Source organism: Mixophyes fleayi, chromosome 4 (assembly GCF_038048845.1).
Source record: "Mixophyes fleayi isolate aMixFle1 chromosome 4, aMixFle1.hap1, whole genome shotgun sequence".
Classification (NCBI taxonomy): Eukaryota; Metazoa; Chordata; class Amphibia; order Anura; family Limnodynastidae; genus Mixophyes; species Mixophyes fleayi.
This window is the reverse complement of record NC_134405.1, coordinates 178265786-178293730: the sequence shown is the minus strand read 5'-3', so window position 1 is coordinate 178293730 and position 27945 is coordinate 178265786. Positions and strand designations below refer to the sequence as shown.

The 27945-nt window shown below is 40.4% G+C and overlaps 1 protein-coding gene across 1 annotated transcript in view; it reads left to right on the top strand.

The window, feature by feature from the left end:
* TUBGCP6 (tubulin gamma complex component 6) overlaps nucleotides 1-27714 on the top strand; it is a 56011-nt gene extending 28297 nt beyond the window's left edge. The window contains exons 14-26 of the mRNA XM_075208907.1: nucleotides 175-290; nucleotides 4734-4872; nucleotides 6554-6673; nucleotides 13134-14346; nucleotides 21645-21697; nucleotides 22285-22489; nucleotides 22680-22848; nucleotides 23205-23346; nucleotides 23872-24066; nucleotides 24582-24714; nucleotides 25630-25843; nucleotides 26752-26951; nucleotides 27565-27714. Of these exons, the coding sequence (XP_075065008.1) occupies nucleotides 175-290; nucleotides 4734-4872; nucleotides 6554-6673; nucleotides 13134-14346; nucleotides 21645-21697; nucleotides 22285-22489; nucleotides 22680-22848; nucleotides 23205-23346; nucleotides 23872-24066; nucleotides 24582-24714; nucleotides 25630-25843; nucleotides 26752-26951; nucleotides 27565-27656 (2991 nt within the window). The 3' untranslated portion in view covers nucleotides 27657-27714. The remainder of the gene's footprint in view (nucleotides 1-174; nucleotides 291-4733; nucleotides 4873-6553; nucleotides 6674-13133; nucleotides 14347-21644; nucleotides 21698-22284; nucleotides 22490-22679; nucleotides 22849-23204; nucleotides 23347-23871; nucleotides 24067-24581; nucleotides 24715-25629; nucleotides 25844-26751; nucleotides 26952-27564) is intronic.
* Nucleotides 27715-27945: the final 231 nt, after the last annotated feature.

The following is a 27945-nucleotide window of genomic DNA, read 5'->3' as shown; positions in this document are numbered from 1 at the left end:
CTTGTTGGATTTGTTTCACCTGTGGTTAAGTTAGTTAGGCAGTTCTACATTTTGCTTTTATGTTTATAGCAAATAACTATGAATCTAGTCATTTAAATTACAATTTGGTGGTAAAAGTGGGATATTACATTGCCCTCTTGAACTATTTTTTCAGTTCCACTATTTTTCACACAGAGGCGGCTTGCGGAAAAACAGGAGGAAGCTGATGATGATTTCAGTTATGCTCGAGAGTTGCGTGACCGCGAGAAACGGTTAAAAGCTTTAGAGGATGAGCTGGAGAGCAAAGCAAGGTAAACTCTGTAAATCATTATTGTTATATGCTAGTCTATCTCTTACATTTGTAATTGTTATTAACATTTGTGTCTTCATTAATCTTTTCAACATGTGTACCATGTTACTGATCAATTGTATGTTTTTTTGCTACACAGACCATTCTCCTTCCCTACCAGAAATCTATTCAGGATAATTAAACCTTGTAACATTCATTTTTACATATGCAAATGTCTGTTTAATATTCTCTGTGTTCACAGTATGCTGAGCACATTAAATGAATCCTTATGGTGCTCATTAGAGATATACATTGCCTGTTATTTTAAAAAAAATTATAGGGATGATTTATCTTTATGATACACAATAGTGTAGTAAAAAAGCCTGCAACATGAAAAATAAGAATAGTACTCAAAAATCTCTAATTAGATTTGTCTTCGTGAATTTCCTAGAAACGTTGCCATAATATTCTGAACATGTTCCATTAGCGATATGGTTTACCAACCTCTATTGGCTAGGTTTTGTAAAAAAGAAAAAGGCAAATGGAACAGGTGCACCATAATGGGCAGGCTGCTCACTCAGGAACTTCTGTGGTGGCAGCCAGTCTGCTGCTTTTCTGGGTCCAGTGGTCTGATTTCACCACAGACACCTGGTTGAGAGGCATCATAAGTCTGAGATCTCTCCACCCAGACACTTTTTCACCACCGGTTTTCTGGGAGACAGAGCAAACCATTTTGCCTTATGGGAAGCCAGGAAAAAAGATTTGTACAGTAACCTTTCTGGGCCAGAAACTGCAACGTTCCTTTCGACGTTTAGGGTATTCTCAAAGATAATGGCAGTGGGGCAGCACGGTGGCTTAATGGTTAGCACTTCTGCATCACAGCAGCGGGGTCATGAGTTTGATTCCCGACCATGGCCTTATCAATGTGGAGTTTGCATGTTCTCCATGTGTTTTTGTGGGTTTACGCCAGATGCACCGGTTTCCTCCCACACTCCAAAAATATACTAGTACGTTAATTGGCTGCTATTAAATTGACCTTAGTCTCTCTGGGTCTGGGTGTATGTTAGGGAATTTAGACTTTAAGCTCCAGTGGGGCAGGGACTGATGTGAATGAGTTTCTCTGTACAGAGCTGTGGAATTAGTGGCGCTATATAAATAACTGGTGATGATGATGAATGGCAGTCATGTCTGCCCTTATCAGATTCAGAGGGGTACCTGTCATGCCTTACCTTGCCCCTGCTGATGAAAGCGAACTCCCTGGCTTTGCTTTAAGCTCATGTTCGAGAGACAGCTCAAGATTGAATCAATTACTAGGAATCCATCCTGACTCCTTCCCAGCGGTTGATCTTCCTGGGGCTTTTGTTTGACACCTGTCGACAGAGGGTGCTCTTAATCCTCTCACTTCTGTTCATGGACATCATAGATGGATAATTACATTTTCTAATCTGGAAAGGACATCAGTGCCTTTTCTGATTTGCAGTTCCATCCAATCACTATTAGTTTCCCTTCAGCCTGTCTAAAGCCTTGAGCTTGCAGCTGTCGATTCACCTGTGCATGAAAGTCCTTGGGAAAAATGGCTTCCACCTTGGAGGTGGTACAATTTGCACAATTCCTTTCACTAGTATTCCAAATTTATGCTGAAATGGAAACTCTCACCATCACTAGACCAAACAAACTTTAAGGCTGTCTCCAAAGATGCCAGCCTTTAAGGGGGGGGGGGCTATCGTGCTTCAGCACTGGTTACAGGGCCTCTGTGCCCCACAAATGTCGAAGATAAATGTGCTGGAATTCATAGCAGTTTTCAACGACGTAGTCAGAGTGCACCAGTTCTTGCAAGATATACCTCCTTGGTGGGAAGTGAAGGTATTTCCTACTTCTTCAGTTGGTCTGGTTGCTGTTGTTCCAAATGGAAAGTCTGGATGTGTGTTTAAAATTCAACTCTTTGACGGTTCAAGTCTCGGCCCTCTTGGCTGTCTTTTACCTGAAGTGCAGACCTTTATTCAGGTTCTGCATGTGCAGCTTCCATACATCTCCCTGATAGCTCCTTTGGATCTCAGTCTGGTGCTGATAGCGTTACAGCACCCTCCTTTTGAACCAAGTTCCTTACCTGGAAGACTGACTATGTCCACAGCTAGGAGAATGTTGGAGCTGGGGGCTCTGTCTTGTAGGTCACCCTTTCTCGTCTAGTCTGCGAACAGGACTGTGCTTAGGACTAAACCTTCCTTTCAACCCAAGGTGGTCTCCAAGATCCATCTTAATCAGGACACTGATTCCATCCTTAAGCCGTAATCGGTCTCCAGAGGTTGAGGGCTCTCTTCAGTATCTGGATGTTGTTAGGGCATTGAGGACTTATGTCTGAAGGACCTGGGAAATGAGCAAGGTGCCCTAACAACATCCAGATAGGGGTGCCTGTCATGCCTGTTGGTCTTTTACGATGTCCACAAGAGAAGCTGGTCAGCAAGTTCTAAGCAGTCCATTGCCAGGTGATTTAAATTTATGGTTCGCCAGGCTTACATTGGGTCATGACAACATATTCCTGAAAATTTGAGCGTACACTCTACTAGGTCAGTGGGCTGCACGGGGCCTTGGCTGAGTATCTGTTTCAAGGCTTCCATCTGGTCTTCGGTGCACACCTTCACAAAGCTCTACAGGTTCATTACTTTTGTGCCCAAGGATGACCGTCTTAAACAAATAAGAAAATTTAATTTTTAAAAACTACATTTTCTCTGAATCCAATAGGGGACACTGGATGCCCTCCCTTTACACTCTTTGTTCTTGTTTCTGTCCTTTGTGGTTTAATTGTTGTCCTTGTTAGGAGTTTTGTTCTCGTTGGAGAACATTGTTCACTTCTCTTCCTCTTGTTCTGTCCTTTGGGGCTTTGTTAGAAAAATACTTAGGTTCTGAGGCAGGCATTGGCATATTGAGGGGGGCAGCTTAAGTTTTTACTGGTAAATGTATCCACAATCTTTACCCCAGTGTTCCAGTGTCCTCCACTGGATTCAGAGAAATGGATTTAACTTAAATACAAAGATCCAATTTACTTGCCCCTGTATTTTTGTCGATTGGCTGCCAATTATACAAGTTTTGAATGACCTAATGGGAATTATACACCTGCACCATTCAGGGCCGTCTTTCCCATTGGGCACAATGGGCAGGTGCCCGGGGGCCCTGCAGCCCAGGGGGGCCCGTCGGAGGCAGCAAAAAAAAAAAAAAAGACTGGAAAAAAAAAGACAATACTTACCTTGCGGTCAGCTGGCGATCCGGCTCCCTCCATGGTCTCCTCCTCCGTCGCGCTCGCAGTGCATGTCGGGCGTGACGTCATCACGCCCGCCCGACATCCATTGCGGAGCGCAATGAAGGAGGAGACCATGGAGGGAGCCGGATCGCCAGCTGACCGCAAGGTAAGTATTGTCTTTTTTTTTCCAGTCTTTTTTTTTTTTGCTGCCTCCGACGGGCCCCCCTGGGCTGCAGGGCCCATATATATAATAATATTTTTTTTTTGGTATATATAGGGGCCCCAGTGCACCGCTGTGCCCGGGGGCCCAAGATGTTCTTAAGAGGGCCCTGGCACCATTACATCCATCACAATTCAACCTGAGCATTTTTGAGGACTTAAGACTGTGAACAAGCGTGATCTAAGGTTACCTTGATGGCTTTGCATTGTTACTCTCCTTTACAAGCAGATACATATTTAACAATATGCCAAATTTTCCGCTAAATAGCAGTTGTGGCTATACCAAACAGACATTATCTCATTTCATTATTCTCGTTTGGCTCTCTCATTGCTGAGCAACTAACCTTGTGAAATATACTCAGTTTGTTATATTCTAAGGGGTATATTTACTAAACTGCGGGTTTGAAAAAGTGGATATGTTGCCTATAGCAACCAATCAGATTCTAGCTGTCATGTTGTAGAATGTACTAAATAAATGATAACTAGAATCTGGTTGCAACATCTCCACTTTTTCAAACCCACAGTTTAGTAAATATACCCCTAAGTGGGTATAGTTCCTGCGTTTGCTAATGAATTCAAGCATCCACGTTCAACATTATTTATCTTCTTTTTTTTGTTGGTTTTGTCTTTGCTAAGCATTGTTGTAAAATTAATATATGGCACTGTAATGTTATGTCACACACACTAATTTCTAATAAAAGAAAGTGGGAATAACATTTCTTGTAATTATTTTTGTTTAAAAACTTAAATTTTAACTTTTTAGATATATATGTATATATATATATGTGTGTGTGTGTGTGTATATATATATATATATATATATATATATATATATATATATATATATATATATATATATATATATATATATATATATATATATATATATTCAGTGTAGGTTAACCACTTAGTTCCATGCTTATTTAGGCTTTCCTATTTATTTGATTTATTCTCCCCGTGTACATATATAAAACAAGTTGCAGTCATTTGTACTTATGCTTTCCCAAATAGACAGGAACTCATAGAACATTACAGCCAGTTATCTGAAGAAGCCACTCGGAAAGAGCAGAGAGCTCTCTGGAAACTCGAGCGCCATAAATTGGAAACTGCTCGCTTGAAATTTTTATTGGATGATGAAAAACATATACAGGTATATATTTGTTTGTACTTTAATTGTAGTCTATAGTTATGTAGAATGATTAAGGCCGCTTATTAGCTGGTGTTGCATTCATGTAAAAACGCAGGTGCAAACCACGTGTGAAAAAGCATATAAATGCTATGCATTTGTCTATATGTCTGGTAAGTATATGCTGTTGGTATGCACTTTGCGCATTCGCATTTTCGCATTTGTAAATGTGTCGAGAATGAAAGCGATACAGAGCTTTTCCCATTCATTCCAATGCACTACTTTTAAAAACCCAGTTGAAATTAATCCGAAAGCTCTGGTAATAAATAATTAAGATAGGTCAATGTGCAACCACTCCCAAATTCATCAACCAACCCCAGCATTCGACATCCTGACTAGGTTCATACTAAAATGGGAGCAATAAGTGTGGACTTACCAATGTAAACCTATGAGAGTAAGGGGTACATTGCCCTTTTGTGATTAGAAAGGGGTGAAAGGAAGTCCTGGGGGTTCTCTGTTTTGATCCCACATCAATCGAGTAATTAAATCTGTCTTAATCTGGGGAAAAAACAATAAGTGATGCTGTGGAGCTCCATTCCTTTCAATGGGGTTTCTACATGCTGAAAACGCCTGTAAAATGAATGTGAAAGCTCATCTACAATGCTGCAAAATAAATTGTTTAAAAATCAGGCAGTGTAACCCCTCCTATTATCCTAGTTTTGCACTAAACAGCTTGGGATAGTAAAACAAGAACTGGACTACATTACAGCATGGGCTTCCCTTTCATAATGGAAACCATTCTTGGGCTGGTCAGTGGAGGGCAAAGAAGCAGCGTGGCACCCCCACCTCAAAGACTACCAGCCCCAGTGCTCCCATTTTAATGGTAAGGAATCTTGGTCCATTATACTAAAAATAAAAACTAAATACATGATTTTTAAATACATTTTATTCACATAAAAACTCCCAAATATCCTTGAAAAGATTCTTTATTTTTAACCGAATGGGATCTTCATATCTCTTTATAATCCACTGGAAATCTTTTTCCTTGTAATCCACTGGAAATCTTTTTCCTTGTAATCCACTGGAAATCTTTTTCCTTGTAATCCACTGGTAATCTTTTTCCTTGTAATCCACTGGTAATCTTTTTCCTTGTAATCCACTGGTAATCTTTTTCCTTGTAATCCACTGGAAATCTTTTTATTCTTGTAATCGAAGGGGAAGAAAAATAGGAAACTGTAAGTGATGCTGTAAATTGCTCTGTAGGAAGATTGCCCCTAAAAGACACTAGAATTAATTGATCGGAAATATCAGTAGCCATTCAACCTTTGATTGCAAAAGAAGAATAACAGCACAATGCTGGTGTGACTGCTCTTGTTAACTAGTGGGTATGTATACAGTCTGCTCCCAAAGAGATAAAAGGATTTTTTCAAGTGCAGCGACACTCTTTGAAAACACATAGATGGAGCAAGCAGTGTCCAAAAAAAACAGATTGCAACACAAGTGCGCATAATCGCAAGCATATATGCAGATGGGTATGGATGGATGGAATTGAATGTGTTTTAATTTTATTTTTTTTACATGCGGTTTTATGGTTTACACTTGTGTTAAAAATGAAAGTCAGCGTTTAAATGTGAGAAGGGACCATTATATGTTTATGAATATCCAGACTTGAGAATGATGGTAATTTTTGAAACTTTCATTTTAGGAATTGGTTAAGCAATTTCCAGTTGCTCAGTCGAGAGAAAAACTAAGTATTCTACCACATTCAGAAATACATGATGCAGTGTCTAGTTCAAGTACACCATTAGAGGATGAAATATACCAGGTTAGTTTTCTATTTCATTCTACACCCTTCCATAAAAAGTTCATGTTTCCGAAAGTTGTTATTTTTAGGTGTATTTGACTAAGGTCAAAGTTCATACTTACAACATGTTGCTATCATTATTTGCTCCCTCACATTTGTTTGGTTCCAGTTTTGAATTGAGAGGGGAACAACTTGTAGCAAATTATATCATAAGACTGTTTACAGCAGCACAAAACATTTTTAAGTTTCCTGGTCTTGGGATTTTGTGTTCAACTCTTGATTAGGTGAAGACAGGTGTGTTTCACTGGGGCACTGTCATGATGCCGTGATGGGGATGGAAGCAAGCAGGAGGTCACAGACTTTGCGTTTGATAGTGTAAGAAGCGGGATCCCCTGACAGCACAAACTATCGATGAGAAGTGAACTTTAGACTGATGGAGCATTGTGGTGTCAAATATGCATCTATATGAAAAAAAAAATAAAAAATTTTGTACATACAACATGTTTAATTACACAGACACTTGGCAAATCAGAGAGATTTTCTGGCCCTGCCTGTCTGATCTGAAAAAAGTTAGGACCGATTAATAATACAGGCAGATATTTCTCCTAGCATGTCCCTCTACATATACATCACAGTGACATATAGTCATTCAAACATACTATTTCATGTAATAGAAAAATAATAAACATATTTCTTTATAGATAGATTTATTTATTCACATGTATACTTCTACACTCCTAGTTGGAAGTACATATCTTCATATAAAGTTTCCTTCACCTGTTCTAGTTCCATATAGGACACCAGACATTACACTGTATATCTATAGTATTTAACTATAAAACATTACAGTATATTGATAACCTTGTAATTGGACCAAAAATGCAATTTTACGGCTCTGATCGAGAAGATCAGATCATTTTTGGACCCCTGTTAGTGTGGAATTAATCATCTCTAATTTACTGATATTATTGTGTATAATGTAGGTATCCTGAGACCTGGCTACATGAGCAAAAGATATCATAAAGTAAGAGCTAGCTGTTCTGTTGGACCTTAAGATAAAATAATCACAAATAAAAGAGAAAAACATTGGATCAAAATGCTGTTATTGGTATCTTAAAGCAGTGATTCTTAACCTTTTTGGCGGCTGACACCCCTTTGATTCTGAAATTATGTTCTCGCACCCCCTTGAAAAATATCTTTATATTTTTATATCAGGAAAACATAAAATATTGCAAAATGCTTTTACATGCATGTCTCTCATTGCTCAGTGGGGTCACTGCCATCTCACACCAATCTTTTAGTTAATCAATTTTATCTTCAACCAATCTAGATATGTTTCACCCTTAGGAGGCAGGGAACTTGGAATAAGTACCAACTCTTTCTCCATATAACTACCCCCCCCCCCTACTCCACACAAACACCCTTTGTCTTTGGCCTCAGCTGTGTGTTAAGTGGACCTTTGCCCCCTAGGGTGAGGAGGGCTCTGTTATTCAAGTGGACTCATGCAGCATCTCACTATAGTCACTGTAGTGTCCCATATCTTTTATGTCAGCGCTTCTACAGTGCTCTAGTTACTGTTTATTCGACATCCTGCCTCTACAGTCTTTTCAGTTCTCCAGACTTGAATTTAGTCTGTGACAGCAGTGTGTGCAATAACCACTCATTTGTCCAGCCTACCTAGGGGACTCAGGAATACCTGACCACAAGGACTCTTTTCTTCTCCCACATATTACCCCCTTTTCAGGTAAGTGTTTTGTCTGTTCTACTTTTGTTCTTTAGCTAAACTAGCAGGACCTTTTTCTTCCCGGATTGTGGTATAGTGTCCATTTCTCAGGAAAAAATTGTCAAAGATAAGAGAAGCTATGCCCTTGCTTTGGTGGGCCTTGTATATATCTGTGCCATGTAGCAAGCTAATTTTTACCTACGGGGCAGTTAGTCCCCCTGAACACTACCTGTGTCTCTCCACAGTCCCCACTGGCACTTCCAGGGGCTTAAACCATGCCATGCCTGAGCCAGAGTGGGTGTTGAGACTTGCACAGTCTGTGGAACACATTTCCTGCTTTTCTTTCCTGGAGGAAGGCCTGCAGGCAGCTTGTTTCCCAAACAATAAGCATCCCTTTTCCTTGCTGATTAGGCCTCCTTGGGTATGTGTCTGACAAGTTAGTAGAGGATCCAGTCTTTCAGTAAAGATGAAAGCATATCTAGGGAAGGCCATGTGGATGGGAGTCCTATTCATTTTTGCAGCCACTTTGAAATTTGACAAATGCTTCTGTGTGACTGATTCTGTGAAATGTCTCATCAAAGAAGTGATTTCTGCACTGAACGTTCAAGATTTGCAGGACCTAGGTCAACTCATGCAGCCACTTTTTAGAAAGCAATCCCAACACCCATTTATCTATCCCTCAGATCTGCTTTTTCAATGAGTTGTCAGGGGAATGATCGTATCCAAATACTTTTGCACCTTGTGCCATGAAATTATACTGTAACTGTAGACTCTCCAGTGCACATCTATATTGGATGACTACAATTTTTCTGGATGCTGCTCTTAAAGAGCCTTTTTTCAGCCTCTGTTACACACTGAGGCCAGTCTTTCCAGTTGCTTCCATGGCCAAAATAACTTTTACTTTGGTAAAGCAACTTCCTGGTGTGGTTGCAAATGTTAGACATTTCATTCTACATGTAGTATAAGGCTCTTATTTTCACTAGTTAGCAGATAGATCTTCAGCCTATTTCTTGGTAGAGTGCAAAATTCTATGGCTCAAATCTTACTTTGAAAAAGTCCCTGCCTACAGAATGTTTTTAGTATGCAAAGGTAATCAAGGATACTGCAGAAGGGAAGAGTTCCGTTCTTCATCAGAATAATCCCAAACGAGTTAAATTCAGCCACAAGATTTCCTTTCACCAAAATATAACCAATTCTTGAGGCTCAAGCTTGTTTCTTTGGTGGCAGTGCAGGACAAAAAGAAGCCTACCTGAGGTAAACCCTTCTGACTATTGGCTTGGGCTCTGGGGAGCGGAAGTGCCAGGGAGTCAACGCCTCCTCTTTGGTGACTTGTGGTCAAACTCCCTTTCTCACTTCTGGGTACTTGGTATCATCAGTTAGGAATATTTAATATTATTTTCAGAGAGTGGAATGTTATCATCTGACTATTTAAAGGCATTGCTCGGATCCATTCTAGCTGATTCTTGTTAAAATTAAGCAGTAGAAAAGTGAGCTAAGCAGATTAGTAAAGCGACACAATCTGGTCAGAATTGTTACTCTTAGTGGACCATGTAATAGATGTGTCCGAGTATTTAGTAGATTCGGTCCTTGACGCTGGTCTCAGTGTATCCAGAATTTCTGCTTTAGTGATAGCAGCCAGACGCATACTCTTTGTAGATGACGGTGGAAATGCTGGAATCACTTGGCTGGGTAATAAACTATCAAAAGTGCACTCTTGTCACAGCCCAGTACATGATTTTTCTGCGTCTCCACTTGAACACCAGATGTCAGAATTTTTTTGCCAGAGGAGAACATTCTGGTTGTTCAGAAACATGTGAAAGCTCTGTTATCTCTCAGACTGGTATCACACCTCTATTGCATGAAGCTAATGGGAAGAATGGTATAGTCTTTCGAATTGGTGTGGTTTGCATGTTCTCAGACCTTTTAAAACCAACTTCTAGCCAGGTGGTCAAGGTCCAACTCTCATTGCCAACACAGTTCTGTAAACTGTCGCCACTGACTTGTCAGTCTGTTCTGTGGTGGCTGAAGAGACAACATCTCAGCTAGGGTTGAGTCATTTCCATACTGGGACTGGACCATTGTGACCACAGATGCCAGCCTGCAGGGATGGGGAGCAATGACTTTGTGGGGCAGCACCTTTTCAGTTTAATCGAACAACACCATGGATGTGGCATATATAGACCACCGGGGGGGGAGATAAATGAAACGGCCAAGATTTTGCGCTGTGTGGAACGGTTTGTCCTGGCGATTTCTGCAGTGTTCATCCCTAGTGTGGGTAATTGGGAGGCAGACTTCTTAAGCTGAAATGCCATCCATCCCAGGGAATGGTTCCTCCACCCAGAGGTCTTTAACAGTATTGCGGAAAGGTGGAGTCAACCAAAGGTCTACAAGGTGTCCTCTCGGTTGAAATACAAAGTTACTTCGTACTGTGAAGGAATTCAGTCCCATAGACCAATGTCTGTACCATGGGAGATTCGATTTTTCCTTTTGTTCCTCATGCTTCTTTGGCTGCTAAAGAAGGACAAGAGAGGGGGTATCCCAGTAATTCTCTTGGCACCGGCTCAAGAAGATCATGGTATGCCAAATTATAAGCATGTTAACAAAACCACCGTGCAGCCTGCCTCTAAGAGAAGATCTTCTCAGTCAGGGCCCATTTTATCGCCAAGACTTAGCTCATCTGGCTTTAATGACTTCACTTTTGAGGCCATTATTCTTCGAGCTTACGGGCTATCAGAGACGTTCATTCAAACCATATGGAGATCCAGCATAGTCTGCGGTGTGTCAGTATTTAACTTGGCTCTCATCTTGTCAATTTGACAGGATGACCTGGACAGTGGCCTGAGATTGACTTCTCTTATAGTCCAGGCCAAATCTTCTTCCAGAGAAAATTGGGTGATGTGCCCATGATTCAGACCTTTCTTCAGGGGTTCTTCACGTCCAACTACCCCATGTTCCACCAGTAGTTCTGTGGGATCTAAACTTGGTCCTTTCACTGCAACAGAGGACGTCATTCGATCCTTTTTTTTTTTGGAACTGGTTATTGCTTCAGCAAGTAGGGTGTCAGAATTGGCTGCCCTCTCTTTCCGATCATTATTTCTCGAGTTTCACAATGACAGGGCTGTCCTGGCCATCAACCATTCGTTCCTGCCCAAGGTGGTGTCAAACGTTCATCTGAACCAGTATATCGTTATCCTTGCATTGGGTCAAGATCTAGCTTCAGGAAGTAAATAATCTCTCCACATGTTGTATGTTGTTAGAGCCTTGAGAATTTACCTATTCTTTATAGGTGCAGAAGAGAGGCACAGAACAAAAGAATCTGTTGCGAATTGGACTAAAGCTACATTCCCACAGGCTTATATCTCAGAGAACATCGGTTCCCATCCATACTTTTTCCAAATTCAATGTCTTTTTTTTTTTTTTTTAAATCCAAAGACACCAACTTTGGATGAAAAGTTTTGCACACAGCTGTGACTGACCATACCCTCTCCTAGGTTAGCAGTGTGCCCCAAATAGGAAGAATGAGAAAAGAGAATTTTTGTGCTTCCTATTAAATCCATTTTTCTGATTCCAGTTGGGGGGCACTGCATTCCAACCCCCTTTTTTTTCTGTTTTATTGTTGAGTGTTCTGGTTTGATTGGTTAGTTCAGTCCTATCCTATGGACTTTGTTAGTTTAAAAACAAAAAAGAAAACCTGAGAAGCTATTGGTGGACTTGTATAGTTGAAGAGGAGCTTAAAACAAGTTTACAGTTTAGAATTAGTACCTACACCAGCAGCCTCTATACTCTAGGGTTAGCAGTGTCCTCCAAATGGAATCAGACAAATTGATTTGACAGTAAGTGCAGAAATCCTCCTTTTGCAGGTTGTCTGCATACTTCCACACTTCTACAAGTTTACAGAGTGGGCATTGTGCCTCTGTGAACTTTCCCTTTCTTAAATAAGTCTAGGGGCTAGATTTACTAAGCTGCGGGTTTGTAAAAGTGGGGATGTTGCCTATAGCAACCAATCAGATTCTAGCTTTCTTTTATTTAGTATCGTCAACAAAATGACAGCAATAATCTGATTGGTTGCTATAGGCAACATCCCCACTTTTTCGAACACGCAGCTTAGTAAATCTAACCCCAGGTGTCTGTCTTATTTTAAGGTATTCCCTCTCTCCCATTAAGGGTTGTTTTGGAACATCTTAACATCTATGTTCCCTGCTGCTGAAAGAGAAAAGGGGAATCTTGTACTTAACATTAAATCCCTTTCTCCACAGCTGTAGGTGGACAAGGACCAACCTTTCCAGGAATGTGTTGTCTCTGCTCCTTTTCTTGTCCTTGCTGAGCTAGTTAGAATCTAAGAATGAGCAGTAGAACAGGAGGTTATAGTTGGGAGTTGGAAGAGTCAAATCTTTTCCCAGTGCCCTGCCTTTTCCGGGTAAAACATAACACCACATTTGTGTTCTCCTACAACCCTGGAGAAAATGTACCTTTTTATTATGCTATGTGTTTAAAATTTATATATAGCAGTAATGTCACTTGTAGGAGTTGTGTGGCACTACTGGTTAAATTATCATAAATCAGCATTTCTGTGGAGCATTTCAGTTGAGCAACACCACACAGAATTAGCAGTTTATTAACATTGTATGGTTATTTTTTCTCTCTATGTTTTGAGAATAGAAAGGCAATTTAGAAATTACGCTACTGTCAAAACAAATTGTGTATATTATGATACTTTCCACAAACTCTGATACAGATTATTCATGTCTTATCTTATAGACAGTAGCTACTGAACCCATTTCTTCAGATGGGAATATTAATGAGGAAGAAATGAGAGATGAGAGTCTTATTTCCATGCATTCAACTGTAAATTCATCAACGGAACATAAACAAACATCCCTGAGTTCAGCAGATGAGAAGGAAACCGATATCATTGACCCAAGCTTGTGCATCCCTGATATGAATATTTCAGATTTTCTTCCTTTGCCACCTAGCGAGAAACCGAATAATGAAATGACTGTTGATCAGTCTCGCGTTGATGATGCTTTAAAAGATATTGGTTCAGATCTTGCTAAAGACACAGAGAATAAAGACATTACCGATACACCATGTGATAAACCTTTAAATGAGTATGACTTTAACACAGTCTTGAAGCCGGTGGCATTTACACAGGTCTCTCAAGGACACATAGAAATTGGTGGATATGTGTCTAATGAACAACCTAGAAGGCTGTGTTGGAATATTCATGGACATGCATCAGATGCCAATATTAAAGTTGGAGAATATGTTCCTGACATCATTGTGCCCCAGCCCCAACCTAGTCAACATGGCCACTGCTCTGATTCTCATATAGATATTGGCAACTACATGTCTGATGTTGAGCCTTCCCAACCTCGGGGTAATGTGCATGGCCATATCTCTGCAGGTCACATAAAAATAGGGGGTTATACTTCTGAGATAGAGAGTTCAAAACCAAGTCAGAATATTCATGGGCATGTATCACAGGGGAATATAAAGATTGGTGAAAATGTATCAGATGTGAAACCATCAAGACCACGTTGGAATGTCCATGGACATGCATCCGATGCCAATATCAAAATCGGAGAACATGTTTCTGAGGTTGTGCCTTCACGACCTAGGTGGAACATCCATGGACATGCTTCACAGTCCCATATACCGATTGGAGAGCTTGTTTCCGACATAGAGCTATCAAAACCACGCTGGAGCACCTTTGGTCATGCCTCACAGTCAAGCATTGAAATTGGAGACTGCACTCCTACAGTGGACAGCAATGTGACTCTAGACTCCAAATCTGCTCATTCATCTGACGCCACCATTCAAAGTTTGTTGTATGGTGAAAAAACGGGTTCCTTCAAGGCTGGTGGAAACTCAGAAATAAAAGACCTCCATTCGGAACATACATGTTCACCTGATATTGTAACTGCATTGTCACCCTTTAGTGTCAAAAAAAATGAAGGAAGCATTGAAGTTGGTAAGTACTTATGCATAACATGCTTACTAAATACAGGTTTGCCATAATACTAGGACTGGACACTGATACAAATCTATTATCTGTAACAAAGGTTTATGTACAATGTTCCTTACAGTTGACTGATTGAGATATTCAGCACAACTTACAATTCAGAATGATAGTCCCCGGTGTCCATACAGTTCAGATTTTGAATACCCCCGTCTGTAACAGTCACATTTGCAGCATTTTTTTACTAAAGCCAATGTTAGAAAAAAAAAAAGGGAGGACTGTATATTTAGGGTTGTTTGTTAGTCTTTTAGGTAGGGGTTATTGTATACCAAGTCATGGTGTAATGTTGTGTAATCAGTACCTGTAAAAATGCAATTTGCGTAAAGTTTGTTGCTCTGCACTTTTGCACAACATGCATCCCTATGTAGCATTACACATACCTTGTACTAGCGGCCTCTTACGCTTCAGGAAGGCGTGTCAGAGGTGTTCACGTGCCATAAGGGCATGGAGGCACAAGTCAACAACGCACCTTAGAGACTTTGACGCAACTTTAAGATATGCCTTTTAGGAGGCGCATCTATGCATGTTGATAGGCCTGGTACTGACAGGCTCATTCTTGCATTTATTGTAAAATGTTTGTCAGTCATATGTTCAACTCTGAATCCGACCCATAATATTCAAATTATCTATGTCTAGCTGCATGGCCTTTTTTCTTTTTTTTACATGCATCTCCTTGTGCATCCAGTGCTGATATTTCTCCATCACCTTAATACACTGTTGCATATTACAACTAAAACTGAACATCAGCTTTCATCCCTGTTCTGTGCGGTCTTACATGAAATGCTGGTACAAGTGAAAGATTGCAGTTTGGGAGAAGTTTCATAGTTTAACAATTACCAGTGCTATGTCTACATATTGCAACTTCAATTCACTTATTTCTCTTTTAATTAAATTCAATTTTATTTTAGTCTTATGTAATTTCTTTCATCCTTCTGGGCTACCATGGGTTGTGGGGAGTGAGGGAGTTGGCTATTAACTAGTTAAATTGTTACTTGTGACCTGCTGAGAGACCCCTCCCCTCTGCAACCCCCCTGTAGCTCCTCAGCATAGATTAAGTGCCCAAGGAGTTGGGCTTACTTCATTACTGCTAGCATAATGGTTTATTTTCTTATCTTTTTCTTGTTTTTACATAGATAAATCACAGCCTGTTTAGTGTGTGATTAGAATCGACACACTGTGTAAAAAAAAGAAAAAAAAGAAGAAGATTGAGAAGCAGCAGGCTGTGTATGGGGTGAGAGCCGGCACACACTCAACGTGGATATCGAGAGTGTGACTGGGGGCTCATTAGCCGTTGTCACACTTGGCGGTGCCTACTGACCGGCGCTACCTGCGGGTATAGAGTGCCACGGTTTGGAGAGATGGCGGTCGTCATCTTATGGCGACTACCAAGTTCCAATTTATGTAAATAACTACATTAACTATCAATGTACGGCAGCAGACCCGATGGTGCACTTAAATTATGGAAGTGGCGCACATTAGGGCTAAGAGAGAGATGGCTGAAGCAGAGGAATGCAGCTGGATTAGAGAGCCCCCCCCCCCCCACGCGCACACACACACACACCCACCCACACAAAAGAGGGTGCAATGGTATCTCCTAAGATCTGCCCAGGAAAAATACATAGTACACTTCCAGATTCTGCTTCACTGGTGACTGAGACTCCTCTCCTGCTGCAGACTTGTACTAGTCTACAAAGGCTAAGTACAAATAAATATATATATATATATATATATATATATATATATATATATATATATATATATATATATAATTATTTATTTATTTTACTAATAAAGTATTGATATTTGACATTCATTGTTGGATAGCGGCATATAATGTCTGATAAAGGGAAAGCACCAAAAGCAAAATACTTTGCTTGCTCAAAATGCAAGGTAAAGTTGCCAAATGTACAGCAGGACCCGGGGGACGCTCTGCGTAGATTGTGAGGCAGGGTCCCAGGCTTAGGGCAATATTTTGTTGTTAACGGAAGAACCAGGGTGGGCAGTATCATTGGCACAGTCGATGGACACTCTGGTACAGATTCTCACTCATCAGGCGGAGACTACAGCTTCTACCTCGACGGGGGGGGGGGCTATAGTTTCAGCAGTACTCCAAGCACGGGGGAGCACGTTCCTTCCTTTAAATTTACCAAAGTCTCGGATACACAGGTTCAGTTCCTTTCGCCAGTCCTTTCGAGGGAACTCGTCCAATAGAGGACAGGCGAGCCGGGGTAGATCCATTGGCTCCAGATGGAGTTCGTGAAAAGAAAGGTTGTCTTCCTCTTCCTCAGCAAGGCATGCTACTCCCAAGCTGCAGGATAAACCTGCAGCCTGACTCGCATCCTCCTCTCCTCGCGGAGTGGGAGGGCGTCAGTAGTTATTCAGGGAACAGTGAATATCGTCCTCCCAGATCAGTGGATTCAGGGGATTATGACAAGGGGCTACAAGATCAGGCTAGTGGGTCAGGCCCTGCGTCGGTTCTTTCCCACCTCCTTACCGTTAGATTCCATAGGGAGACAAGCGATATTAGATTGTGTCGCTTCTCTTCTAACCGCAGGGGTCATTTGTGCAGTTCCGGAATTGCAGAGACGCCAGGGATTCTACTGAAACCTATTCTTGCTCTCAAAACCGGATGGTTCCTTCTGCCCAATTCTCAATCTACAGTCCCTAAATTTACACCTGCGGGTGAAAAGATTTTGCATGGAAACTCTTCGGTTTGTAATAAATGGCCTAGAACCGGAAAAATTCCTTGCGTCCAAAAACATTGGGGATGCCTACTTGCACATTCCAATATGGGAGGGACATCAGTCTCTACTTTGTTTCATGATAGGAGCTTCCCACTACCAGTTCAGAGCGCGCCCATTTGGTCTCTCGTCAGCGCCAAGAGTTTTCACAAAGATCATGTCTGTAATGGCCAGTTGTCCTCGTTCCAGGGGTAGTCAGAATAGTGCCCTATCTGGACGATCTTCTCTTCAAGGCTGCATCTGCTCATTTCTTGAGCAGTTGCCGCCATCAGTCAACATCTAGATCTTGCAATCAGGGTGTTAGTCTCACGGATGGATCTTAAATCTAAACTCCCAGTTAATCCCTTGCCAAAGGATGATATTCTTGGGTCTCATCATGGACACCAGAGAACAGAAGCTGTTCCTTCCCGAGGACAAAGCCCGAGTCATTCAGATCTTGACGACCCGGGTCTTGTCTCAACGCAGTCCCTGCATGCTCCTATGCATGAAGCTCCTAGGGAAGATGGTCTCGACATTCAAGACTATCCCTTAGGTTAGATTCCACTCCAGACAGTTTCAGTGGGATCTTCTATCAGAGTGGTCAGGGTCTCACCTCAGATTGGACTCCCAGCCAGTCCATCCGTCTCAGGAGACCGGGTCATCCCTTCACTGGTGGAGAATTCGGGACCATTTGATTGTCGGCAGGTCGTTTGCTCCAGTGTCCTGGGTAATCATCACGACGGACGCCAGTCTTCAGGGCTGGGGGGTGGTAACCCTTCATCTTCGTTTCCAGGGTCTCTGGTCACAAGCAGAATAAACATTCTGGAGTTGAAGGCTATGTTAATGGCACTGAGGGGGCTCAGGCACTTCTTCACGGATTTCCAGTTCGCCTCCAAGCCGACAATACCACAGCAGTGGCATACGTCAACAAACGGGGGAACCAAAAGTGCAATAGCAATGCAGGTGGCTACTCAGATCCTGAAATGGGTGGAACTATTTGTTCCCTCTCTTTCGGCAATATTCATCCCAGTCGTGTTAAACTGGGAAGCAGACTTTCTAAGTTAACATGCAGTTTTGCCAGGAGGTCTTCCAAATGCTTGTTCGCAGGTTGGGTCTTCCGGATCTGGACCTAATGGCATTGAGATACAACAATCAGATTCCCAGGTTCTACTCAAGGGCCAGGGACCCCCTGGCGGTGGATGTAGATGTCATGACAATACGCAGGGAGTTCAGGTTGGGATACTTATTTCCCCCAATCCTAGTTCTTCCTTGCGTTTCTCAAGAGGGTCAGGCAGGGAGGTCTGCCAGTAATACTAGTGGCGCCTGAATGGCCGCGCAGGGTCTGGTTCGCAGACATTCTGTCCATGGCAGTCGGTCCTCTACGCGACGACCTTCTCCTTCAGGGACCGTTTCGACACCAGGACCTTCCTCGGATGGCGTTAACGGCATGGCTGTTGAGGCCGCCCTCTAGAGGTCAAAAGGATTCTCTTCCAAGGTGATGAACACTCTTTTGTGGGCTAGGAAACCTGTTTCTGCTCGTATCTACCACAGGATTTGGCGAACCTACATTCGTTGGTGTGAGAGTAGAGATCGCCTTACTGCGACTTTTAATCTTCCTGTCTAATGGCTTTTCTACAGCATGGTCTTGAAATGGGCCTCTAGTTGGGTTCCTTGAAGGTTCAGGTGTCTGCCTTATCGGTCTATTTTCAGTTCCAATTGGCGGACATGCCAGACATAAGGACTGTTATTCAGGGGGTGTTGCACATTCAGCTTCCCTACATACCACCCACTGCTCCATGGGATCTTAGTTTGGTACTTCCAATGCTTAAGTCTCCTCCTTTTGAGCCAACGGATCTGAAATTCTTAACATAGAAAGTGTTTTTTCTGCTGGCAATCTCCTCAACTTGTAGAGTATCGGAACTTGGGTCTCTTTCATGCAGGGAACCATATCTGGTTTTCCATGATGATAGGGCGATTCTCCGTACTGTTCCATCTTTTCAACCTAAGGTGGTATCAGGGTTTCACTTAAACCTGGAATTTGTACTTCCAGTTTTTCAAGAACCATCTACCCCTTCTGGAGATAACCAGATGAAGCTTTTGGATGCCGTCAGGGCATTACGCTTCTATGTTCATCGAACTGCATGCATTACACCTTCAGATTTTCTGTTTGTACTATACGATCCCCAAAAATGGCATGCTTCTAAGCAGAACATTTCCAGATAGCTTATTTCAACTATTAAGTATGCTTACATCAGTGAGAACCGATCTTTGCCCAGTCGCATTACTGCCCATTCCACCTAGTCAGTGGGAGCTTATTGGACTGCGCAAAATGGGGTCTCGGCGGAGCAGTTATGCCAAGTGGCCACCTGGTCCTCGGTACACACATTTACTAAATTTTACCAGTTCAATGTGTTTGCGTCTTCTGACGCTAGCTTTGGCCGTAGTGTTTTACAGGCCGGGCAATCAGAGCAGTCGCTCCCTTAGGGGGGGCTGCTTTTGTAAGTCCCCATGGTAGCAGTGTCCCCCAGAAGGATGAAAGAGAAAATGGGATTTTTGTACTCGCAATAAATCTTGTTCTTTGATTCCATCTAGGGGACACACTGCGTTCCCTCCCTTCTGCTATTCTGCTGTTTGGTCTTTGGTTCCTTGGGGCTTTAGAATTACACTGAGGAGCTACAGGGGGGGGTTGCAAAGGGGAGGCCTCTATCAGCAGGTCACAAGTAACAAGTTAACTAGTTAAGTGCCAACTCCCTCACTCCCCACTACAACCCATGGTAGCAGAGTTCTCCTGAACTGCTGAACTTATCCTTCTTTCTTAATGCAAGTGTTTTTTTAGTTGCTTGTGATGCTAGCGTGGCTGTGAATTTTATGGTGTGTCCATGTTACTGAACACTGATGTCCTGTTCTTACTAATTGAACACTCCAGTGTTATTACCTCTATTATTGCCTGGACTGTTGGTTTTGGTCACTGGCTGTATTATGTGCTGCAGGTGGTAGACCCCTACATGGTTGCCTGATTCAGCCATAACTGTATATAAGGTGTTTTAGAAACAAAACTTTTGAAACTAAACACAGCAATCTGCTTTACACATATTATGCTTCCATATACAGTTGTTACCAAATATATTGCCATCCTTGCAGTTTTGTCTAATACATTATTGCTTCCAAAAAAATGTTGAAATTAAAAAAAAATATTTTGGTTTGCACATAAGTATTTCGTTCTAGCTTATATCATACAAAAATGCTTAAATGGGCCGGAGTAAATTATTTTAAGTAGTAGTTTGAAATAATTAATTTCAAGCAGGTGACAATATAAAAATCACTCATTAAACAAGCTTTAATAGAGAAAAGGATTTGTTCTTCTGTTTGGTGTCACTATGTGTACTACAATTAGCATGGAGAAAAGAAAGAAAGCCAGAGAATTGTCTGAGTAGAACAGGAAATTGTAACCAAGCATGGACAGTCTCAAGGCTACAAATGAATCTCCAGAGACCTTGATGTTCGTGTTTTCTTTGTACATAAGGTTATTATGAAGTTTAAAGCCCATAGCACTGAAGCCAACCTTCCTGGATGTTGCTGCAAGAGACGACTTGATTGAAGATTGCTCAAATACACCTAAAAGAGCCAAATTCCTTCTGGGAGAATGTCTTGTTGATAGATAAGACCAAATTAGAGTTTTTTGGTAAATCACATCATCCATATGCTTACAGAAAGGAAAAAAAATAAACCTTTTAAAGAAAAGAACAACTTCTCCATAGTCAAACATGGAAAAGGTTCAGACATGTTTTGGGATTACGGTGTTGCAACTTACACTTGATGCCTTGAATGTGTGCATGGCATCATGAAATTTGGGGATTACCAGCTCATTTTAGATCTTAATGTTTGAACCCAGTCAGCTGGGACTCTGTCAAAGGTCATGTGTCTTTCAGAAGGACATTGACCCCAAGCGCACTTCAAAAAGCAACCAGGAGTGTTTCTAAACAAGACACTGGACTGGTCTGAAGTGGCCAGCAATGAGTCCAGATTAAAATCCCATAGAACACATAAGAGATCTGAAAAGAGCAGTCAGGAGAAGGCATCCTTCAAATCTGGGAGACCTGGAACAGTTTGCCCAAAAAGAGTGGACCGCACTGCCAGTACAGAGGCGCAGGAAGCTTATCTATATCTATAGGAATGGTTGGTTGCAGTTATTTTGACCAAAGGCTGTTAATAATTTTGTCAATGCCATTTCTTTTCATTTTCTGATTTAAAGAAATATACATTATTGATTTCAAAATAAAAAGCAAAACTTTTGTAATAATCACAGAGACAGAATTGTGAAAATGAAATATAATATAATAACTAAATAAAATAAACACAATTTCCTCTAAACATAAGGTAAAATTGTGAGTTATTTGAAAAAAATTGAAGGGTGCCGATATATTTTGTCATGACTGATTGCATAGGGACACATCTATTCACTTAATTATATTTATTCACATGAATAAGATTTAATTTTGCTAATATGGGATGTTCTGTTTTCTATTCCAGTAGTTGAAAATGTACCTGAAGATGGCACATCCGGTTCCCTTATCAATGTACAGGTAACAAGGTTCAGGATGCTATAGGAAGATATAATATGATTTATTTCTTTATACTGTTCTTTCAGTTTAGATCAAAATAAAATTTGTATTTATACATTTGAAACGGTTATAAAAATGTTGCTTATGAAACATACTTTCATTTTCAGAAGTAAAAATACAATTTGAGATTTTTCCTACAGGAGAGACTGTACCCACATTTATTGTTGAATGATTTTTTTTGTTTTGTTTTTTATTTTCACAAGCACCTCTTTTTTTCCCTCTAAATGTTGTGAATGATTCAAATAATTGAAATCACGTTGCCTATAGAAAGTAGAGGCAGTCATTCTGTTAAAACCAATATTCTTGAGACTACAGCCTATCTAATAACAACCGGTGCCTTGTGAATATTGGTCATGAGGTGTCACCGTCATGTCACTGTTTCTTAGTGAAAAGCCGCAGTCTCATGACTATTAGTTCAGCCCTCAAAATGATTTGCCTGTACTGAGTGTAGGCAGGGTTTATGCAGAACCAATTTTGTTAAAGTACATATAAACAACAAGTCACTTCCTACATGACGTGTGAGTGATGAATATTATTATATACTGTAGACAGTGTCAGGAGATTCTGTGTGTGAAGAAGGAGAATTCAGTGACAACACACAGACCGCAGGCTGTCCGTATGATGATAATCTTCCCACGGCCAAAGAAGATGACACCATCAATGATAACACCTGGCAACAACAGCAGGACTATCTACAGGCACTAGCAGAAAAATATAGCCTTGAAAAATATCAAGACAGCTATGAGATGATGTGTAAGTAACTTCAATACTCGAAAATAAGTGTAGACATACTAACAAATTGTCTTGGTTTAGTATCCAGCTTTCATAGCATGCTGGGGATTTGTTTAGGCGTTTGCCGATAACTAGTTTTAAAGCTGCAGAAATATTGAAAAATCTTTAAATACATTATATGTCTGCCATTTCTTTCTTTTGTTTCATGCAGCAGAGCCTCCAGTTCTCCACATGCTTAGCCACGTGGTGCCAAGAGAGTTCTCACTTCCTGTGGACCCTGACATTGAATCAGCCACGGACGAAACCGCAGTTCAGCTTATTGAACTTCTCTCACTACCTGTGCTTATGAAATATTCTGTTACTGCGCCCATTGTATCCCAGTGAGTGTTGTACACACTTATTCTTATTTCACATTTTTTGACTATGTGAAGTGGCAGTTTAATAGTAGCAATTTCTCTCTACATTTGCGTTTTGTAAATTCAGACCATGAGTACCTCTAAAATATATTGTTAGTAATGTTGAGAAACATCTTGGGTTACATAATCTTACCTGGACAGTTACTGTCTGAGACATTTTATGTAGTGGGTGGGATAAATATGCGCCATCAATACTTATGCATTATTTTAAATATATACTTGTAATATCTATGTAGCCTTATATTGCTAATTGTTAATGCTAACAATCCCTGATCTGAAAATTGTGAGAGATATCACTTTTAAATCTGCCTTCTTTGTAGTGTTTCTCTGGTGAACAAAGCTGTGGTGGATTACTACTTTGTGGAGCTAAGTATGGAGAAGCATTTTGAAGCAATAAGACATTTTCTACTGATGGAAGATGGAGAGTTTGCACAATCACTTAGTGACCTAATCTTTGAAAAGGTATTTAATCTCTCAGCTCACGTTTTTCATGCGCATACCGGGCATTTTAAGATCTAAGTTTGTTATTCAGTGAACAGAATTAATAGCGAAGTTATCCTACATATTTTGCTATGATGTGTAATATACCCATTTATACTGTCAGAAGAAACTGCACCTTTGAAAATTTGTAGCTGATGCATTAAGAATGGAATCAGTGACCATCTTTTGTAAGCAAAAGTCATTTTCTTCTCCTTTATTCCATAATAATTTACAAGGTAAAAACTGTTTAATGTAGGCCTTTGTTTAGAGTGTAGAGTGTTACATTATTGCAACAGTTGAAATATAATTTTGCAATCATACCCTTGGCTTCTCACTGCTAGGTGCTTAAGTTTTTATCTTTTAAAACTGTGTATTTAACTTCTGGTACTTAAATAAATGGAGCGCAGCGGGGGAGTTTTATTACCATCTCAGTGTGTGAGAAGGAACACCCATATCTCCTGGGTCTTATATGCAAGTCAGTTACCCTGTTCTTTTCTTGTTTTACAGCTGGTATCGGGGCAGCCACCCAATGAGTTGTTCACTCCCCTGGTTCTGAATTCCATATTAAACAAAGCTCTGCAGTACAGTCTACATGGGGACTCTCACCTTGTCTCTAATCTCTCATTTGCACTTAAATACGTCCCAGAAATGTTCACACCTACAGCCCCTGATACATTAAGCTGCTTGGAGTTAAAATATAAGGTAATATAATGTACAGAATGTGAGCAACAGATTGTGTTCTAATTTGCCCTGCAAGTCCAGCAATGTCTCCAATAGAAGGCCATAATTAGGGGGGAGGAGCTGTGATCCAGGGCTTTCCTGCACTGTAGTAATGATAGATCACTTTAACTGGTAAAACAAGCTAGTATACATAAACATTAATACTATAAGTATATATAACAGCAAATAAAAAATGAACTTCAAAAAAAGTCCTTGTTTCTGCTTATAATCTTCTTTGTACAAACTGTGTCACTTATTCTGTGTTTGGCATGGTCATGAAATCACACTATTAATGTGACCCGAAACCCACATAAAATCTCCATCTCTCCTAATGTTTCACTCCCAGCTCAGTTCCATGACACTGAATGTTAATCTACAACTGCCCCATTTTTTCTAGACAAATTTAACATTGTTTTATTTTTCTTACAAAATTCTTGTATTTTAGCGTTAGGTGTCCTCTAAATTATACATTAACTTATATCTTTGGTCTTTTCAAGGTTGATTGGCCTTTGAACATCGTCATAACGGATACTTGCATCAATAAATACAACAAGATCTTCTCTTTTCTGCTACAACTGAAGCACATGGTTTGGACACTAAGAGATATTTGGTTTCATTTGAAACGAACAGGTAAAGCCGCGTCTTATGAATAGTTTGATGACATTTACTTGGAAACATACAGTTGAACTTAAGATTATTTGAGTGTCTTTTTTTACGCTAAGAACTTTGTAACACATTACCTTGTGAAGCGTGTATTATAGCCATTTCGGTTTAGTTACAAATATATCCATTCTAAAATTAAAATGTGTCCTAACCAACGGCATTTTGTATGACAACTAATTACATTTGAGCTTTATTCAGAGTATTTATCTTAATATCCTATAAGTAATTCTACCCATAAAAAGTATATTTGCCATGATACTGTATAGTTCTTCCCAATCTCCCTCATTGCTTTGGGATATCCTTATCAGTTCCTTTGCTAGTCTGCTGACACTTTGGGCACTCCCTCAACATTCTGGACCTGAACAGTTGCCAGATTGCCTTATGCTAACAATTGAGATAGGAGAAAGAGCTATCAGGGAAGGCAGACTCAAAGCTATCCCACCCTATTAAAGTAGCAAGGACTGTGATGTGTAGTAAACATGACTTAATTGCTTCTGTTAAAGTTGCATCTATTATACAAATGCTCAACATAATTGTGAAGCTCCTGCACTGTTTTCACCCTCAGTCATGACAGCTACGTTCTGCTAGTTGACAGTGCACAGTGAGGGTCTTTTTAAGGAATGCATTGGAGAGGATTTAATCATAAATAGAAGCTTGATATAGATGGACAGCCTTGTTCTTCTGGACAACTTACTCGACAATATAAACGAGTGCTGAGCCTGAATAGCTTAATAGAACTACATAATTTAACACCATAAAAACTTGGGATTAATAAATAGTTGGACTTTTGAAATTGTAAAGTTGTTTTTAGAATTTCAAGGGGGTTAAGGGGTGGATATGTTTATTAGTATACATGATTGTGTATGTTTCTTTTCTTTACAGCTTTGGTGAATCAAGCATCTAACTCGGTTCAGTATCGACAGCTCCAGCTTTACCGCCATGAAATGCAGCACTTTGTAAAAGTTATTCAGGGTTATATTGCTAACCAGATTCTGCACGTTACTTGGAGTGAGTTCAGAAACAAACTTCGTACAGTCAGCAACCTAGAGGAGATTCGCAAGATGCACACAGAATACCTCAATAAGGCACTCTTTAGGTAGTAGGCTTGACTTAAACAATTGACATTAATGACAATATTTCTCTTGTTTTGTGTTATTTATAAACATTCTTCTTGTGAACTTCAGTAGTTTTGTAACATAGTAGCTCTAACTCAAGTAGAACTTGGCAGTCTTCTACAAATACTATTTTAGTGTATACACACGAGTGTTCGGCAATCATTGCCTCTCCCCTTGGGCTGTGTTTTCTTCTACTTACATTAAACTGAACAGAAGCTCAAATAAAACTTGAAAAGGAATCATATCTGCCTATAGTGGCCTTCTATTGGGGCATGCTTGACAGAGCTTGGATGTAGATTGCAATATGTTTTCCTGTCTAGCATTTACTGTGTATTCTATGCAACGTGAATGGAATACAGTTGAAGCAGAGTGGCACTGCAGGTTTAACGTCTGTATGCACCCCTAGGCTTGTTAGTCTCACTGGCATTTTAATGCAGTGCTATTGGCTGTGTTTAACATATGGTGGTAATGAGAACTAGCAGTCGGGATTTTCCCATTGACCCAAAGCCTTTCAATGAGGGTGAATGCAAGTAAATGGATCATGCATCGTCCAAAAAATGGTGTGGCAATGCTAGCAGACCGGCTGCAAGCAGAAATGCTTTTTTATAATTGTTAAAACAAACATGTATATTGGTGCCAGTGGGTAAAGGCCCTTAGTTTTCATTTTTGAATCAATGCTATTTCACACTACCAGTGTTGTAGAGAACCTAATTAGCTTAAATGGTTTTCTACCATAAGGCAGCAGAAAAGCGAATAACAATGTTTGCAAATTCTTTTGTCAATTGGGGATTGTACAATTGTACTTAAATGTGCACCAAGCATAAAGAAGTATTATCTTTAGGTTTCATCAAACAATGACCGATTCTAACATGCTGTTTATATTCTGTAGGGGTCTTCTTACAGACAAAGCTGCCCCATTAATGAACGTCATTCACAGCATCTTCAGTCTTATCCTGAAATTCAGGATACAACTGATTTCCCAGGCGTGGGCCTGTGACAAGGAAAAGCAGATGGCGAGCCACCCCAACTATGGATTGATGCAGCAGTCCTACGATACCTTCAAGTACTATTCTGACTTTCTTTTCGAAGGTAAGATTTTATTTTTGTTTAGCTTATATCCTTTGGAACACATTGAGCCTTTCTGTTCATATAAGTTACAAGTTAACCCGTGCATGATACTCATGCATTCTAGTCAAATCAAGCTACTTAAGGTGTTAAAAAGGTTCTTGTCATGCATTTGGGCCTAGCCCAGGCCTCCTCAGGGGAAGAGCGTTACTTCCAGACGCAAGCGCCCTTTTTTAACGTGGTTTTGTCCACATGTCACCACCTCATCATTTTTCTCCATCACCTCATCCTTCATCTTCATCGCCACATCCTTCATCAAGCTACTTAAGGTGTCAAAAAACTCCCCACTGTCACCCCCGGCAACCACCAATCACTCCCAACTGTCACTTCTCCTTCAAGAAATATATAGGTCAGTGTATAACTCTGCAGGTGGCGCTGCAGCTTGGTTTTTTTTCCCCACACACGCCACTAGGCATTTATATAGTAGATTACCTAAGTAACTAATCCTTTTTTTTTTTTTTTTTAATAGTATTTCACAAAACCATAAAATAATATGGGAGGAATTTCTGTAACTATTACTTTAAGACATTGAAGCTTGCACAATAAAGCATTGTTTGTATTCTTTTTTTTTTTCTAGTGGTGACCAAGCTTGTAAACCGAGGCTATCAACCACATCTGGAAGATTTCTTATTACGCATTAACTTTAATAGTTACTACAAAGAGAACTGAGCAGTGTGTATAATATGTGCAGTGTAAATGTAAAATAAATATTATGGTTTTGATAAAAGTCCAAGTCTCCTCCTCTTTGTTAGATTTGGTATAGTTTATGAATGTATGCGACTCCTCACTGTGTCTCAAGTGTTGTCAGCAATTTGGACTAACAGAAACTAATAATGTATCGAGTAAGTGTTTTAGATGACACATGCTGCTCTAAAATGCTTTAATTCAAATCTAAAACTGTATGAAAGTGCTCATTCTCTTTAGTACATAACCTACTGCGTAAAGAAAGACTTTTGTT